Source organism: Hyaena hyaena, unplaced genomic scaffold, assembly GCF_003009895.1.
Source record: "Hyaena hyaena isolate Hyena2069 unplaced genomic scaffold, ASM300989v1 scaffold_673, whole genome shotgun sequence".
Lineage (NCBI taxonomy): Eukaryota > Metazoa > Chordata > Mammalia > Carnivora > Hyaenidae > Hyaena > Hyaena hyaena.
Genome location: NW_024081308.1, coordinates 399084 through 418176, shown reverse-complemented (window position 1 = coordinate 418176; position 19093 = coordinate 399084). Strand labels below are relative to the sequence as shown.

At 51.4% G+C, this 19093-nt stretch overlaps 1 protein-coding gene across 1 annotated transcript in view; it reads right to left on the bottom strand.

The window, feature by feature from the left end:
* The window catches only part of IMPA2 (inositol monophosphatase 2), a 42338-nt gene extending 23723 nt beyond the window's left edge, over window positions 1-18615 (bottom strand). The window contains exons 1-2 of the mRNA XM_039217252.1: window positions 18326-18615; window positions 2573-2706 (exon numbers count right to left, since the gene is read on the bottom strand). Coding sequence (XP_039073183.1) covers window positions 2573-2706; window positions 18326-18421 — 230 coding nt within the window. The 5' untranslated portion in view covers window positions 18422-18615. The remainder of the gene's footprint in view (window positions 1-2572; window positions 2707-18325) is intronic.
* Between the last annotated feature and the right edge of the window lie 478 nt (window positions 18616-19093).

The following is a 19093-nucleotide window of genomic DNA, read 5'->3' as shown; positions in this document are numbered from 1 at the left end:
AAAAAAAAATTAAAAAAAAAAAAGAGAAAGCTGAGACCCTGAGTACTTTGGGGTGATCTGCCAGAGCCACGGGCAGCAGCAAATTTAAGTCTCACAGTTCTTTGTCTTAGTGTACTCCTGTCTTACAGATCAGGGACCAGACTCTGGGTTTCACAAATGTGTACAATTAGATAATAAAAGCATGGAGTCTACACCAAGTTGTTTCTTATTTTATTAAAAAACAAAACAGTTGCGATGTATCTTTAATATCGTTTCATGAAAGACATAAAATGAGGATGAGCATAAGTTCAGAATAACAGGGAGTCCTTCCTAAATAAGGATCATAGGCAACTTTATGCTAATTATTTAAGGGATATATTTAAATACTCTGAATGCAGAAAAATTACAGTACACTTGTTTATAATGTGTATGTAATTTTTTTCTCATTGCAAATTTATCAATTTGTCTGTGATCTAAAATAAAATTAAATGCTCCCAAATTCTTTTAAATCCTAATCATTGGCAAAAAAAAAAAAACAAAAACAAAAAAACAAAAATACCACACCAAACCTAGCCTAGATATGTTGAGAAATGATTCCATCTATTTGAGTTTTCTAGGCAAACTGAGCAGAGTGGAAGCAGGACGTCCAGCCGCCCGCCCTAGGCGCTGCCCTCAGAGCTGAGAAGGAGGTGGCAACAAGCCGGGGCTTACCACGGGGCAGCCACGGCTCATCCCTCACAGGCTGGCCGCCTCTAGCTCATGACAGTTTGGGAACCATCCGCCCTAAATCACGGATTCCTGGTCAGGTATGTGCATCTTCATCTCCCAGGGCCTTTTTAGAGATGGAGGCCTGGCATTAGCAGGTTGGAGAAGCTCCTAGGTGGGCCTGGAGTACACCCTAGGTAGGGACCACTGCTCTACGTCAATGGTTTTCCAAAGGGGCTTCAGAGTCTGGTGATCTCCGGCAACGCCAGGCTGCAGGGTAGAGGGGGGCAGGGATGGGGCGTGGGGTGGAGGGAGGTACAATTACTGATATAACACCTTGACCTCTATCCTGGGATATGTAGCAACAAAGATTTAAATAACACCTTGTACAAATGGAATCCATGCCCCATACTGACCTGAGTCTGCTAGAGTGGACCCAAACACTCAGCAACTGCTGCTAACACGTACGATAGGTATGTGATTTCAGAATTCAGTTTGTCAAGAGTGTTCTAACTGAAACACGCCAGAAGCCAAGCCCTGATAACGTCAATATGTCTGGTCTTGCAGTGACCTCCAGGCCTTCACCACGTAACCAAGCCAGCCCTCACTTCTGCCGCAGCCACCTGGACCAATACCACAGAAACTTCAAGAACCAAAATAGTTCCTCAACCAGAAACAGCTGGTTGGTTACTGCAGCCTTTTTCCTCTCAAAGAATAAAAGCAATCCACCGAATCCTTTTGACATTGCCATTTAACTTATACTTCAAAATGTTAAAAGAAAATCATAAACATTTAGAGCTTATAAATATTCTAACAGATGTCAGGAATCCTGACTTCACGCTGAATAAGGAAATAGGAAACAAGAGACGCTCACACAAAACAAACATGACCCACTGGCAGAGAGAACTTCAAGAGTTGTTGACCCTGAGGTGACCTAACCAGCTAGGAGGAAACAACAGGGAAAAAAGAAGGTATGTGCGAAGGCTGGCTTGTCCCTTCTTTCATTTCATCACTCATGGGGGAAAATGCCACTGTGCATACCCTGTGCCCGTGGATGCTCAGGGAGGCCACCTTCCAGGTCCCTGCTGTGTAAGCCCATCAAATTTGGAACCTTACCGCAATCATAGAGATCCAAACCCAGAAATCCAAGATCCCCTATTCCAGTCTCTGTGAGGAGAAGGACCCCTCCCATCCAAGGCAATGGTTTTCCAACTCTCTTTTGCAGAACTCGAGGTGAAGGAGGGGCCTGAGCCCCACTCAGAATTCAAGGGGAGTCTTCCTCTGAGGTCTAGGGTTCCCCTGGAGCTAGATGCAAAATGCTGCATACATATTTGAACTTTTCTGAGGAAAAAATTAGTGGTTTGCATTGGATTCTCCACATGGTGACACAAGAAAGGTTAAGAACTTCTGGTCTAGAGAGGAGAGTCGAGTCCTCATAAGGGCCTTCTGGGTCTGCTGGCCTGGCCTGGCAGGCGAGGATGCATCACTGAGTCCCGGCAGGGGTGCACCATCAGCCTGTGGACCTGGGGCCATGTCCATCCTGGAACATCTGCAGGGGGCCTCCAAGCAGACACAAGCAGGGAACATTACTTGCTCCAAGTCCCTCCAGAAATATGCCAAGTGGCTCAGCCAAGGGCAGCAGAGCACTTCCCCTGGGCACCTTATAGGAAGTAGACCCTTCTCAGGATTTGTAAGGTAACATATTGACATGAGGGTCGTCAAGATGACACTAAGATGAATGAAAACAACTGTGTGTTTACCATGCTCTTTTGGAGACAGATGGTAAGGCCCCCTGTTCACGTCTGCCCCCCGGAGACCAGCGCCCTGGCACTCCAAGTCAGACCCTGGCAGCATGTTACTGGGGTGTCTTCCCGACCAACACACCTACCTGTGCGAAGGAAACCTCTTTTGCAGCTCGGAAATAATTAAACCTTCCACAAGGTGATCCGTTTCTGTCACGAGGTCTGCAGCTGATGTTTTGGTTGAGACGCGTTTTTCCTCAGAAAGGGCTTTTCTGATGATCTGAAATGAAAGTTCATAAAAAGTACAGGAGGTGGTTAAACTGGCGAGCTCCCTCATCTCCCAGACAGAGGCAGTCCCACCTCCTGTGGGCAACTCTGAACAAAGGAGTGGCGGGCGTGGGTGTGAGGGCCACTAGCTGCTTCCAACACAGGCAGGCCTCGGGACTCAACATCACACCCGAGACCGTCTGGGCGTCCAGTGAACCTAACTACCTGCTATTCTTTCACCAGAAAGATAGGTTCATTGGTTGAAGCTATCCTGTCCTGCCTGTGGAGCAATTCTTCTTTGAAGGAAAAGAGAAACATGGTGGTTCTCAAGAGCATGAAGCGTCATCCAGTGGAAGATTATGTAACTGACACCTCTGTCCCAGAGAGTCCCGGGAATTCGGTTTCTGTGTAAAAATGTATCTTCCCTAATTCATTTATGCATCGCATGGAATGGACTATGCTCTTGAATCCAGATTACAAATGCTCAAACACTGAGGCCTGGGAGAGGTTAGGAGGCACTTCACCAACAGGGGGTCCCACTCTCCCTGATGCTCTGGTCAGGGCGCTCCTGACTGTCCAAGGGGGTGAGCACATGGGCTGGCTTAGGTGCCAGGACCTCACTGATCCCCGGTTCTGGGCTCACAGGTGGGTTCCGTGGATGTGCAAGCCCCGGCACATCTGGTCCAAACCTGCTGCGGCTAAATGCAGAGGTGAGGTGTGGAGGGAGCCTCCTGGAGCCGCCTCCAGCCTGGCCCAGTCTGGCTCCAGGAACCCGTGGACAGCCCTAACAGGAAGGTGTGCGGAATGGTTAATCAGTCACAGGACACTGTGGGAAGGAGCCGGTTGACTCTGTGAAATAAAAAACACTCCTTCTCCAGCCCAGGCCTTTCTTTTTCATTGCTGTCTGTTGTAGCGGCTCAGTGGCTCCCTCAGCATGATGACAAAGTCAGGACACCTGAAAACGACTTCAGACCTTTCCTCCCACACTGGCTATCATCCCAAGATCCTGTATTTCTTTCCAAAGCACCACCAATCATGCAGCTAGACAGACTTGACATCCTTCAACTCATCCTTCTACCTTCATGTTTCCCGAGTGCCTTTCACGGCCAGTCTGTGCTTCGTACTAACGGTGCTGAAGGGGAGGAGGGCAGGAGGAGACAACCCTCCAGTCTGCAGAGAGGAAGAGGACCTCAGATGGAATTTTAAAGAATAAGCAGGAGACGCCGAGACACTGAGCAATCTTCAAATTCTGCCCTTATCCTAGAGGCGGCCCAAACAGCACTGAGCCTAGACAGGTTTTGTTCAGGTTTTCCTCTTGGTTGCAAACGGATACATATTACAGAAAACGTGGAGTGTGATTCTGTAAATAATGCGAAAGACAATGCATATAGCACTCATGCATAACCCATTAACATTTCTGTGCTGGTTCCGACTGTCTGCCATTTGGGGCCTTCCCGTCCCTTCTGTCTGCAGCATTCTGCTTAGCACTGTCAGGCTAATCTCCTTAAAACATCAATGTGCACACAGCAAGTTCCCACCAAACAAATCTCCATGGGCTCATTGTTTATAAGCTGGAAACTTCTCAAATCTAGCTCATGGAGCATCTGCCCTTGTCCTCCAGAGATCCCTGAATTTTGGGCTAGTCCACACCTCCTATCTGTAGGCCATTTGGCAGTAAGCTTGCACTTTGTATGGCAATTTAGTGTGGTATGTGTATGGGAGGGGCATGGTGTGTATTTATATGTGCATGTGTGTGTTTTATATGCGCATGTATGCAATGTCTGTGTGGTTTATACATGTGCATGTGTGATGTGTGTGGTTGATGTATTTGTGTATGTGATGTGTGGTTTATGTTTGTGCGTGTGTGATGTGTGTGTGGTTCATGTGTATATGATGTATGCAGTGTGTGGGGTGGTATGAAGGGAGCTTGTGTGGTTTTTTGTGGGGTGTGTGTGCGTGCAGAGGGAGGGAGAGAGGAAGACCAGACCAGAGGACATGCCACCAATGCTTCTCCAACTTCACTATGCATGAGTCACCCGGGGTCTTGCTGAAGTGAAAACTTGGGTGGTTAAGTAGGTGTGGGGTTTGAGGTCTGATGTTTGCATTTCTGACAAGTTCTGTGGTGACACCGATGCAGGGGCCACACTGGAGCAGTCGGAGTGTCAGGCTGAGAGCAGGGTGTCAAACCCCAGAATGAGGAGGGGTCTCCTGGGGGCTGGATGTTCTGACCCAGCACCACACAGGAGTCCTAGGATCTCCACCCTGAGAGGACGCAGGCCCCAAGCTTCACGTTACACCTGCCCCCACCCCGCACGCATAGCAAGCATTCATACAGTTCAAGGTTATGATTCCAACCATGCGCCCTGCAGCCTCTGTGCTGAAGCCAGAACGATTCCCCCCCCCCCCCCAGAACGATTTTTAAACCTCCATCAGCTCCTATCACTGCAATGCTCAGCACCACGCAAAGACTGCCACGGCTTTCAGGAAAAACAGACCTACAAACGTCCCCTCCCATAGGCCACTCCCAATCTCGCCATCCTTCTGCCACTCTGGTTTTCTGGCCGGTCCTAGCCAAATCTCTTTCTGTTCCAGGGACTTTATATCTTCTAATCTATCCAGAACTTCTTGCCATCTGAAATCATCTCACGCGTCCCTTTGTTGATGGTACGTCTCCCCCGGGAGAGCGCTTTGGTTCCCTGCCACACCCCTAGCCTCTAGAACCGTACCTGGCATAGAGTAGGTGCACAGAAGTCTTTGAGTCATGAAGAAAGTACACATGAGACTGCTTGAACAGACTCTGCACATTTTTTCCAACGGGATCATTAGTGCTTGTCTAAACACTGACCACCTTGGTCTCTTCGTTTTGTTTCACTGTGGGTTTTTGGTTGTCCTGTGAGAAAGTGAAGATGTGCTTGGAGTCTCCTCCTCCAGCCTCCGTCCACGGGTCCCCCCTCCTGGAGCCAGCCTGAATCTACCTTATGGCCCCCTGTCCACTCACCACACCACAGCCAGAAGGGCTTGCCAACTCCCTGACCTTAATCATGCATCTCCCAGCATAAAGCATTTAGGGGCTCCCCAGCACTCTGAGGACACAAACCCCCCAAGGTGGCACACCATACTCTTGAGAGTTGGTCTCCTGGCGGAGACTGTTTAATCCCAAATAGCCAGTATCCTCTTCTTCCTTTCAGGGACAGAAGGCCCAAGTTTAGCAAGGCTCAACAGTCCACACCTCTCTGCCTCTCGTGCAGGTAGGTGTGGCCCTGTCCTGGGATGTGAACAGAGGGCTACGTGCAACTTGAGTCACACCCGTAAAAGGCCACTGTTTGCACACTACTCCCTCCTGTCCTTTTCCCCTTTGCCACCAGCTGGTGACGTAGCTGTGGGGGTGAGAGGTGAGCTTTGGTCACGTGGGAAGAGAACACCTCCTTAAAGCAACAAGTGCTAAGGAACCTGGGTCCCTGGGTGACTAGGAGAAACACAGCCCCACCTCCCAGCGCCGGGGCTGCTGTGGGGAAGAAAGAAACCTGCCTCGCTTCTGGCACTGGTCTGTGAAGGAAGCCAAGCCACCAACCTAACAAACGGGCCTCACCTAACCTCTACATTCCCATCTCCCTCCCCTCCCTGCGCCATGACGGTTAGGCTCCAGCCTAAGCCTCCCCTCTGACAGAACCACGAGCCTTCTTCTGGCCCGTGTGTTCCCTTTCTTGGTGACTCAGCTCAGATGTCACCTCCTCTATGATGGGTCTCCAACATCTGCAGGCAGAGCAGGGAGGGCACTCACCCTCTCAGTGTGCTGCTAGGGCACTTCCGCAAACCCACACAGCTGGCCTCTTGGGATTTGACGTCAGTGCATGCGGTGAAGAAGCCCCATCAGACCCTCCTCGGTATCCACCCGCCACCGGTGAATTTTGTGGCCTACACAGGGGCTGCTACACAGTCAGGTGTTGGTGGACATCGGAATGAAGATTTCTTGGCTGCTACACACTGAGCTCATAGGTAACTAAAGTCTGGAAGACTTTTTTTTTTTTTTTTTTTTTTGCTGGTGCCCTTGGGAGGCCATATCTAATTGCCCTGGTATGTATACATTTGGTCTTTCAGATCCAAACTATACACAACTCTCATATGTTGAGGAGATGCATGCTCAGGGACCTGTGTGGGCAGTTTGGGGAATGTCTGATGTCATCTGGGCTCACTTTCCAGAGGACCCAGGCCCTAGCTACAAAATCACACAAAGGGGGAGATTTATGTATTCAGGAGAAAGGGGTCGAATCACGTTCTTTTTCAAAATATTTCTGGTCTATGTCTATTAATATTTATGACTTTCGCTATGACTGTTTCGATGTGGGCATGTGTCACAAGGAAAGCCATGGAGCTTGAATGTCCCCGTGTCCTTTAGCGGCAGAGCAGGCCACACCGCCCTCTGTGTTCACTGGCAACTTGATGCGGTGCCGGCCCGGCCCCCTGTCCCCTGCTGCTGCTCCTCCAGGCCCTGGATCCCATCCACTGGGACACCTTAGCTCCTCCCTCTCATTGGGTTACACACCCAGATACATAGATCCCATTTCTCAATTATTTCCCAGAACTTCGCTAACCTTCTCACATTGCCTGCCTTCACTTGCCCATGTTGCTCAGCCTCCAAACCTCCTGCCTTGCCCCTTTGCAGCGCTGTCCACCCGGAGCACAGCAGCCTCTCCGGAAAACAGATCTATCTCCTGGCACTCCCTGTGACTTGTCCTCTCCCCGCCCCACCCCACGCCGCCTCCGGGGGGATGGCAGGCCCCAGGTCCTGTGTGTGAGGACGTCTGTGGCCAGCCTGGGCAGCACCTATCTCCCTTGCCGTGCCCGGTTACTCTCCGCTGCGCGCTCTGCAGCAACTCTGTCTTTGGACGGGACGTTCCTCCTGCAAGGGCCAACCCCATTTGTCCTTGAGGACCCTGCTCATGCCCGGCTCCTCCAGGAAACTGCCTGTGTAGCCCTCCGCCCACTCACCCTGGGTGAGGCCCTTCCTCTTGGCTCAGTGGTTCCCACAGCACCGACAGCACAGCTCAGTTACTGCATGCACCGCACTGCTTCATCACTATAAAGCACATCCAGCCTCTTTGGCTAGATGGTAAGTGTCTGGAGGGCAGGAGCTCTGCCTTTCATGTTGGCAGGTCCAGGACCCAGCCCTCCACACCACACTGCCCCTCAGGCTCTAGGCCCAGCAAGGCAATATGCATTGTAGTGGGACGCTGCACCCTCATCAAGTGGACTCCCACACCTTGGGAAAGCTATCCGAACTCGCCTTTCAGTCACCAATGACTTGGAAATGCTAGTTCTTCGGGGAGGAAAGGCATATGAAAAATCCCCCGGTCTAGAATGCAATTCCTACTTGCACCCATTTCATAATATCAGCAGGGAGCACAGATGATAAACCTACAGTTTAGAATCACAGCGATCTGAATTCCAGCTCCACTTGGGAGACCGTGGGGGGCATCACTGAGCTTCCCGGAGCCGTTGTTTCCTCGTCTGTAATTACAGCAGCACCGCAGACACTGGGTTGTTGGAAGAACTAAATGAGGAACCCTAGGTCATGGTCAAGGGACACAAAATGATCTCTATGTACACAAAGACCTGCACCACTGTTATTTTTGAGAGCAAATACCTGACAGAGCTTAATGACTTACGGCAAAATCCAAAACCTTGTACACAATGGGCAGATCTCAAATGGGATGCTAAAATAAGAAATAAGAAAGGTTTAATTCTTAAATGTTCCTCCATTGCAAGGAAGGGCAGCGAGAGAGTGCTGTATTTCTCCAATCAATCAGCAGTAGACTCACACAGCCCCTGCCTTTCACCATAGTCCCATCTACAGGGGTGGCTGCGAGGCTGTGGGACACTTCCCCGCTAAGCCCTTTACCACAGCTGTCTCTGATCTTAGATACTGTAAACACGTTCCTTCTGCCATCAGTAAGTTAGTGTATGCTGGTTTTTAATTAATGTTTTTCAGCTACTCACTAACTAGGCATGCACTCCCAGATCCCCTGGCCTGGGTCTTTCCCTCCAGATAACATTCTGTTAATGTTTAATATATAAAATACGAGCCTTTAGTCACTGACGCCTGAATTTCAAATCTAAAACAAGGGACACCATTGGCTTCAGTGTCAGAGGTGTCATTCGGGGATGTGTCCCAAAGCCTCCTTCTTGTCTCTACACCATCTTGGTTCTGTGTTACGGTCCCCAAGTCTGCCATACAATTAGTACCCATAACTGCAGAGCAGCTTGTGTGTGTTCCAGAACCCAGGGACCAGCACACCCAAAAAACTCTGCCAGAAGCGGGTTTCTAATAGGCAACAGGGCTTTCCGCTGTCGGGAATGGGAAAGTGTGGCTACTGGATGTGCAGTCCTGATGATACTGACTATACACTTCAGGTTCTAGACATATGTGAACACAAGTGAGTGTGATGTGATGGTTAATTTTATGAGTCAACTTGACAGGGCCATGGGGTGCCCTAAATGTCTTGTCAAATGGTAGTCTGGGTTTTTCTGCAAGGGTGTTTTGGATGAGATTAACATTTTAACCAGCAAAGCAGACTGCTCTTGTAATGTGGGTGGGCTTCATCCAATCAGTTGAAGGCCTGAATAGAAGGAAAGACTTGATCCTTCTCTGAGAGAGGTCTCCAGCAGACTATCTTTGGACTTGGTCTGCAACAATGGCTCTTCTTGCCTATGGCTTTTGGGCCGAGTCTTCAGCCTGCCAGCCCACCCTGCAAACTGGACTTGCTGGCCTCCGGTTGGTTCTGTTTCTCTGGAGAATCCGAATACACAGGACAATCAATAAACCCTACAAAGTGAATTCCATGTGGCTATCCTGTGGCCCAGGGGTCGGTGTTAACATCTGCTAATAACTCACAAATGAACCTAATCACAGGAAGGAGGAGGAGCTGGTTAAAGCAGATGTGGGCCATGGATGCCGAATTCTCACAGGCCAGCAAGTCTTAGAGCTCTCCAGTGTCACTGCCTCCCTCTTCAGCTTCACAGCCGAGTTTCCTCCAACTTGCTAGCTCTACCGTCACCCACTGCCTTCCTTGCACCCTGGCACTCCTCTGAATCAGCCCCGCCAGGCGCCTGGCCACCTCATGTGCCACATCCTGAGGACACCTTCGCCCACACCTCAGCTGCCTTTTGTGTCACTTGACCCTCCCACCTCAGACCATTCCTCACAAGAGGTGCGTCCAGGATGGCAGGCTGGGCCCCGCCAGCAGGGGCTGCTCCCCAGAGCCCGCCGCCTGTGGCCTGCTGGCCACGCCGCCGTCACCCTGCTGGTGCTCATACCTGCTGAGGGCCCACTCTGCCCCAGCACCATTCCAAGCAGTTCACACGTACCAACTAGTGAACCCTCAAAATAACTCCAATGTAGTGATAATTATCTTTTCATGTTACAGATGAGGAGACTGAGGCACAAAGAAATGGGGAAAGTTGCTAAGATCACAGCTGGAAGTGCAGGGAAAGGGATTCCATGGCAGGTGCTCCACATCTTCTGACGCTGATCAGAGCCGAACCCCTCAGGGACTCCTGAATCCCTATTGGGTATGGAGTCCCAGGCAGTGGAATGCACCCAGCTGCCGGCGCCAGAAGCCCATAGGTTCTTCACAACTAGGCCTCTTTCACCTCACAATTCATGGCCAAGGCCACTAATAACACCACCACTGAGACTCACGTTGGTGAGCCTGAACATGACCCTGCAACACCACCGTCCACTGAGGGCCTCCTCAAGCCCCCCCCACCAGATTTTGCCCAGCCACTGGCCTGACCCTCCTCTTCCAACTTCAGCTTCAGCCAACGTGCCCTCCTTGCCATTCCTGAGTGCCGTCTTGGCTTTCTCCCCTCAGGGTGTCCATCTTCTCCCTCTGCCCTGACACCCTCACCTTTCCCAAGCCTGTCACCCAACTTCTCTAGTGAATCCTGCTGCTCTTTTTACAACCACGGTGTAAATTTCTTCCAGAAAATTGACCCCCATCTTCCAAGGCCTGAGATGACTGCCACCACAGCCATACTACATGCTACTGTGATCATCGGCTAAGTTGCTGTCCCAGGAGGCTGGGGCCGGGGCCGGGGGTGTCCTCCAATGTCTGCTGCATACTGAGTGCGCCACCTAGGGAACCCAGGCACTGCTGGGACAGTGGACACAGAGACCCTGAAACTGGCTTAGCTACAAGGATGTGACAGCACTACTCAGCTGAATTCTTTCCCCATCTCCCATGGGAGAAAGATGCGAGCCTGCCAGCCTTCAGTTCCAGCCTGATGAGGCTGAGAGACAGGGGAGAGCCTGGATACAAAAATCCCCTTCTCTCTAAACCTCAGGCTAGCTGGAAGAGCTCAGCCTCCCCCCTCCCCCCCCCACTCCTAAGGCTGGGGAGTGGGGTAGGAGCTCTGGAACTCACTAGCGTCATTTCCATTCTCTGGCTAAGTGGTAAGATTTCAGCCTACTCTCTCCCCAGCCCCAAAGACTGTAATCTCCACTAACAAGTGCTTCATTTGGGTGAGCAAGTAAATATCTCAGGGCCACAGAGGCTGATCGACCTTCACGTGGCAGTGACACCAGTCTTTGCTTCCATCCCTTTAGTAAGATGGGGGATTTCAAGGACTCCAAATGCCAGTGCAGATGCAAATCCCTCTGAAACAAAGTGCTCCCTCTCATCCCCTACCCCAGCTTCTGTTAGCAAAATGGGCATAAGAAACATGCCTCTTTCCTTACAACAGCACATAAAGGCAGTTGGCCTCACACACAGGGTCAGGGAGGGGTGGGCCCAGGGCACTTGGACCACATGTGCCCCACAGAGGGCAGCTGCTACTCTACGTTTGCCAGTTGTCTCTCAGGAGTTCTGTCTTGGCTGAGGTTTCAAACGTTGGCAAAAGTTTTACAATTGTAAGTGCAGGCTGACCCCGCTGTGGAGCTAATCAGGAACAGGAGGCCTGGACCTGAGGCACAAAATGCTACATGGGGCCAAGGGGAGGCGGGAAGTGGGGAAACCGTCACCCACCACCTCTGTTCCTCCAGAGTCCTGGTGGAAGAGGAGTAGGGAGTCTCTTCTGAAAGAAACAAGTGACCCGAGACCTCCACATACTGACATCTGGGAATCTCCCAGAGAAAATCCAGGAGCTTGACTTGGGATCACCCTAAGGTGGAGTCCCTGGGTGGACAAACCTGCTTTCTCTTGGTCCAGGAACCTGGCCTTAACCCTCATCCCGGGACCTCGGGCTCCCAGATTGGTGTCTCCACCCTCAACCTGTCCCCTGAACTCTGATACAAACTCCGACACCTCCGCTTAGAAATCCACTGGCAATTCGAGCTGGACGTGCTCGAAACACATCTGACTTCCACTTCCAAACCTGTTCCTCCTGCTCTTTCGCCATCTTGGAGATGGCAAATCCATTCAACCAGTTTTGCAGGCCCAAACCCTGGAAGGCATCCCTGCCTTTTCTCCGGGTCTCACACTCTGCCTCAATCCAACAGCAAGCCTGGCAGTTCAGCCTTTGAAATGCATCTGTTTTACCACCTTCTTCACTATAGCCCAGTCAATCCACCCTCATTTCTCACTTGGACTATGTGAACAGCTTCCTATCAGATATCCAATTCTGATCCCCAGGGGCGTTCTAAGGCCCCACACAGCAGCTAGCATGGGCTTCCTATCACCCTGTAGGGCCCCATACAGCAGCCATGGTGAGCTCCCTATCACCCTGTAGGGCCCCACACAGGACTGCCCAGAACCTCATTACCATACTCAGAGTAAAGGTACAGACCTTTCCAGAATTACTCAATAAATATTTGTTCAGTGGATGAACACATTTGCAATCAGCATTTCAGTGCCACCATTGTAAAAACAAGAGATAACCAAGAAGCACATGAAAAGACACCTAAGTTTGTTAGTCATTAAGGGACATGCAAATTAAAGCAACGAAATACCACCTCTAACCCATCAGACTGGCTGCCATGGAAAAGACAGACAATACCAAGTGTTGACCATGGCGTGGAGCAGCAGGAACCCTCCCCCGTGCTGGCAGGAGTGTAAATTGGTATATCCACTGTAGAAAATGACCTGGCAGAATTTCACACCTGATGACGCAGCAATTATTTCACTCCTATTATTAAAATATCCCCAGCAGAAAGGCATACATACGAAACGAAAAGACACAGGCAAGGATGTTTATAGCAACATTAATCCATAACTCCAAACTGGACATCGTCCAAAGTTTCCTCAAGAGTTGAATAAACAGTCATTTATTCACATAACAAAATGCAGCGGTGGTTCGCAAAGTGCTGCCTGCAGCCCCAAAGGATCAGCTGGGAACTTGGTGGAAATGCTAATTCTCGGCCCTGCTCCTCACCTAGTGGGTCAGAAACGCTGGGGATGGGACTGAGTCTGCCTTTACAAGCCTTCCGGGTGCTTCTGATGCATGAGACAGTGAAGACCTTTTCTCTATAGCCATGAATCTGTTGAGTTTAACAACCCTAAGGAGATCATTAAAAATTCTGTTGGGAAGTTCAAAGATGACTGTTGATAGATACACAGAAAGCTAAGCAAATGAAAAAATACACTTTTTTTTTTAAAGGAAATGACATGTTGCACGAGAAAGAAAATATGTAATACAACTATAATATCCAACCCATCCATGCATTACAACTGTATAGTCAACAGAAGGTGAGCTTGGATGACGAGGGAACCGACCGGGAAATGCAGCTCACAGCATAAAATGCAGTGCCTAAGACAACTCCAGAGGGAACGGTGGAAGCCTGTGATTCAGAAGACGTGTAAATATCAGAAAATTGAAGGCAGTGATCTCTGGGGAAAAGGATGAGCTCGATAGGGGACAGGGCACTGCTGTTTTTCATAACAGTCTCCTCGGGGGCATTTCACTTACTACATTCCCTGTAGGCTATATCTGATAAAAATTAAAATCACAAATCAAAAACAACACTGCGTTGGCAGCGCCAGCCGGACCAGGGGGGTTATACTGGGTCAGAGCCCACCGATGTGCATTCTCTGCTCTGGGGAGCCAGAAGGGGACACAAGAGCGTCTACATTCAGGGCACTCTGCAGGGAAGGCACACCAACCAGACTAGAGATGAGCAAAGCTGGGAAGCAGCACAGGAGTGATGAGGAGAGTCACATAGGAAGGTCCGTGAAGGAAAGGGTTGAGGAGCTGAACCCTGGAGGGAGGGTATGGTTTTCAAGGAGCATAAGAAGGGCAGGAAAATGCAATGTGTTTTGAAAAGGCCAAGTACTTCAATCGGGGAGGGGGGCAAAGGGTTGGTCCGCGCAGGGCTCTGGGGACAACACCCTGACTTCTCCAGCCGGGGCTTTGGGTAGGTAAGGCCAACCAAAGAGGATGGAGAGTAAGCAGAGATAAATTTACTGCAAAGCTTCAATGAAGCGGAGGATTCAAGGCTCCCTGAGGCTCCGCGAAGGACCTTAGCAAAGCATTCACACGATCACACATGAGCACCTTTTCTAAGTCTGCAACAGTCAGCTCTTCTAACTGCAGATATAACTGCTGTCTCCTTGCACTGTGACCTCCATTATATTTTGTGTCCGGGGGCACCGGAGTGGGTACTGGCATTTTTGGCTAAAGGCAAGTTGAGCGGAGATGAAATTTACTCTGGGTTTGATGGAATATATCTGCGGGGTTTGCAGTCACATTTGTCTGTAAGTTATTATTAGCCATCCTGTATAGGAATGGCTTCCAGAAATGCTTCTACTGTGCGCCACGCCGAGTGGCTTGGCATGGTGACATAAAGGGCAGGGGCCAGGGGAGCACGTGAGTGTGCACGGCGTCAACTAGCACACGGGACCGTGGAAAGAAATAAGCGACCATATGGAACCAGAAGCCAGTCTGCAGAAAATTCCTCTGTATCTTCTCACAACATATAAAAGAAAACCGACAGGATTCTCAAATCTGATGGCAATCCTAAAAATGTGTATAACCCTACCCATAATGAGTTTGAAGACTAAATAAACTTTTCTAAACCATCAGTAATCAATTCCAATCAGTCGTGCTACTAGAAAGCCTGAACTTATACTCCTTTTGGCTCATAGAAAGTACTACAAAATCATAGTCATTTGAAAGAGCAGGAGGCCAAAAAAGTGAGAAAAGTAGTACAGAAGATTGAGAAGCAGCTAAAGAATTATTTTTATGTATTTTTAAAAATTTTTTAATGTTTTTTAATTTATTTTTTGAGAGTCAGAGAGAGACAGCATGAGCAAGGGAGGGTCAGAGAAAGGGGGAGACAGAATCCAAAGACAGGCTCTAGGCTCTGAGCTAGATGTCAGCACAGAGCCGGATGCAGGGCTTGAACCCACGAACCGCGAGATCATGACCCGAGCCGAAGTCGGACACTTAACCAACTGAGCCACCCAGGTGCCCCTTATGTATTTTGTTATATTTGTTAGCATCTTAAAATTCATACCGTTGCGGGTTTTTTTATTCTAAACGGTGTTTACACCTCATTTTGAATTTGTAATTTTTGTATCTTTTTCTTAAACAGGGCTCCTAAATTGTCTGACTTTCAGGCCCAAACAAAACCTGGATCTACCCCTATGGGACAATTAGTTTTCTAAGATACTTCTGTTCACACATCAAAGATGACAAACACCCATTCCGATGACTATTACTATTTGTATTTGCGGTGGTGATAATGGAGGGACTCAAGTCACTCCCTTCCCCAAAGCCCAGCAGCCAGGTGGCGGGGGGTGGGTGGGGGGGGAGAGCAGGGAGGGCTGGGCACTGGGTTGCTGCAGTGGCACCAGCATGCGTGGTGGGGCCCTGCAGGAATGGGCGGTGCACAGGGAAGGAAGGGGAAAGGAGGAGGAGGCGGGGAGGCCTGGGTGGTGAGGGCAGCCAGCCCTTTGGGGCAGGTTCCTTTTGTGGAGACATCTCAGGATGGGGCAAAGGGAGGTGGCAGCAAAGTGTGTAGGGCTGCTCTGACCCAAACCAATGTCTGAAAGATGAGGGGCAGCGACATTTATTTCTTGGGAGGCCCTCCTCTACCTCCCAAGGAGGTAGAACATCAATACGCATATATGAACATCTATAGCGTATATTTCAGCATAAAGAACCCAGACTTGGGAAATCAGCGCACAGAGCTGTCTTGCAAGAAGCTGAGAGAAGCAGACTTAAAATAGCAGAATGTAGGGTCGGGGCGCCTGGGTGGCTCAGTCGGTTGGGTGTCCGACTTTGGCTCAGGTCATGATCTCACGGTTCGTGAGTTCGAGCCCCGCGTTGGGCTCTGTGCTGACAGCTCAGAGCCTGGAGCCTGTTTTGGATTCTGTGTCTCCCTCTCTCTCTGACCCTCCCCTGCTCTCTCTCTCTCGCTCTCAGAAATAAATATTTAAAAAAATTTTTAAAAATAGCCGAATGCAGGGTACCCGTGAGGGGGTGGGCATGTGGGGCCGCAAGGCCACTGTAACTGTGCCAAACACTCCTTTAGCTAAGGAGGACTCAGAAAAGGATCGCCACCAACTACCTTTTCAGCCTTCTTTGGGCTCTCTGGCTAAAGGCCAGATTTTCTCCAATCAGCACCCCGTTCCTGTGAGAACATTAATAATACAATCTGGCCCACTTTACATAGGTTGCAGTGACCTTGTGTGGCTTCTGTTTGTTCCAGCCATAGACCATTCCAGCCACTCTCTCCCTTCCACTGCCCGGCAGGCAGGAAGCATCACATAATGCCCAAGAGGGAGCCCAGGACTCTGGGCTCCCTGACCGGACTCCTAATGGCAGAATCTTTATTTTACCCCTCCCCCACTCTCAAAAAAAAGTTGTTTTGTTATTGGCAAGTTGTTAAAACTTAAGATATCTCTTAATCAGACCCTGAGAATTGTGCCTACCATACTGCAAGTTCTATGTCAGCATCTCTTCAAACAAAATAAATCTTTTAAAAACCCTTCTGTTTCTTCAGGGATCTACATTTGAAAACTCACCAGGGCTTACACAGTAGTGTCCAAATCCTAAACTGGCTTCTTAAAGCTTCAAGGAAGAAGAGTTTTATGGTGGAATGTAAAAGTTGCTAAATATCCTGATGATGCTCATTCTGGAAAGGAAGTGAGGGGGCCTGGGAGGGAGGGTGCAAGTGCTCCCTGTACATAGTCGATATGCTTTCCAGGAAGAATGCTTGTCCTGCAGCTACAAACTTCAGCATTCTAGCACTTAAGGTTTGGGGGTCCTCCCTTTCCTCTAGGAAGGGGACAGAGCCAAAGGATAAAGTCTCGCAACCCACGTTTTAAGTCATGCCTTCCCTACAGGCTGAATCGTGCATCCTTAAAACCACAGAGGGAGGGCCCTCCAACACAAAATGTGTCTACTCAGTGTTGAAATGAACTTTTAAAGAGGATTAGAGGATTCATACCAAGGTGAAGCACTATCCACTGTGCAGGTGACAAGTCGGTTGGGAAACAGCCTGGCTTTATCACCTAGGGAAAACCAGCAGCGCATTTTCATACTGCTAGACCTGAAAAAGAAAGTGCTGTTCGGATCTAAAAAGTCAATCTGCTCCCGCGGCTACTTCTGTCCACCTTCACCCTCCAATCACCAAAACAGAGCCATGTACCTTAACAAGCCAGGCAGGAATAAGCCACCTTCCCACTCGGTCTAACCCGACCCTGGCCGTCCTGGGAGCACCAACACCATCCATTCACACTGCACAAGGACTTGGAGTCTACAATGTGTCAGGCACCGCGCTTCGGGTACGGGTACGGAGGAAAACGTGGGGAACGAGACGCAAAAATGAAAGTGAGAAAAGAGCAGCTGCACTCTCTTTTCAAATTCAAGCGGCAGGTTCTTTTTAGCTCTGCTGCTTGATTTTCATCCTTCTTCGGTCATCGTTAACAAGTTCCTCCAAACACTGAATGGAACCACTTTTCGGGTGTTGGGCCCAAGTAGGTATAGATTTAGGTTGCTTGAGGAAAGACCATCAAACAGCGAGCGGGCCAGATCTCCGGAGGCAGGGGTTTAAACCCGGAGGCCACCACACCCACGTCCTGGCCACAGGATCTATTCGAAGGTCCGTAAAAAACAAACAGCTGCGGCATTCAAGCCTGGGAGGGCTTTTTAAATTCTAGGGCTGACTGCATAGCCCATATACTCTGCCCTGCTCTCTCCAACGCAAAGGTCTAGTCACCTACAGTTAGACACTCAACACGGCCGAAGGAGAGGGGCCGTGTCAGGCATGCTCCAAAGGTGGCCGCCCCGGCCACGGGAGAAAGGTGCTCACCTCCCCCGGCTCCTGGGATGGAGAAGGGAGAGGGACGGTCTGTGCAGTAAACAAACACAAAGACTTCTTTCACCATATCGCGCCCTAGCACCCTCGGTCCGCGGATACCAGACGCCCACCGCTCGCGGTCCGGCCGCGCCGGACCCACTCCGCACGCGCCGGCCGCTGTCCCCCGCCCCGCGGCCGCACGCCGTGCGGGCCCGGCTCTCCCGAGCCCCGAGGGAAGATCTCCTTCCGTCCGACAGGAGTTCTGCTCGGACTCTGCCAAGTTCCGAGTGGGCGTCCTACGGCCGGCGCGCCGCCTGGCCCGGCGCGACCTGGCCCGCTGGGGCTGTGCTCGTCCGGACCCCGCCGCGCGGGGGAGGAGGGCCGCGACGCTCACCTGTCCCGCCCGCAGCGCCAGCTGCACGGCCGCCTCGAAGCACTCCTCCCAGGGGCCCCCGGCGGGCGCCTCCTCGTCCTCGCCGTTCGGCTTCATCGTGGCCTCGCCGGGCCCCGCCACCTCCAGCCCTCCTCGCCGGACCCCCACCGGCTCCCGCCGCCCCGAAACCTGGCTCCGTACTGCTTCCTCCTCGCCTCGCCACTCCGCGCCTCGGCCGCCACCCACCCCACAGCTGTGCCCGCGGGAAGGGCAGGGAGCGGGCCGCGGCCGGGGAAGCCGCGCGGCGCGTCCCGCGTCCCGCCCCGGCCCTGCCCCGAGCCCCGCCCCTCTCCGCCGCGCATCCCGCTCCCCCCCCCCACCCAGCGCCGAGCCCCGCCCCTCTCCACCACCCATCCCGTTCCCAGCCACTCCCGGAGCCCAGCCCAGCCCCTCCAGGACCCAGCTCCCTCCCTCCCCCGGGTAGGATTTGGGCCCCTGGAAGAACCGGACTCCTCCTCGCCTCGTGCCCCTCTACCCGCCCCTCCGGTCCCGCCCCTAACTCCGCCCTCCTCTCCGAGCCGCACCCCTCCCGACCTGCGCCAAGCATGGCCCCGCCCCGAGGCCGTCCGCTCCCCGCCAAACCCCGCCCACCGCCCCGAGGCCCCGCCCCGAGTACAGCCCCGCTAGCTCCACGCTGAACCCCGCCCTGCGCTCCTACCGCGAGAAGGGTAGGTGCTGGAGGCTGTGGGCCGGGGACAGCAGCCCCGGAACCTGACGGGAGCAGGGTCC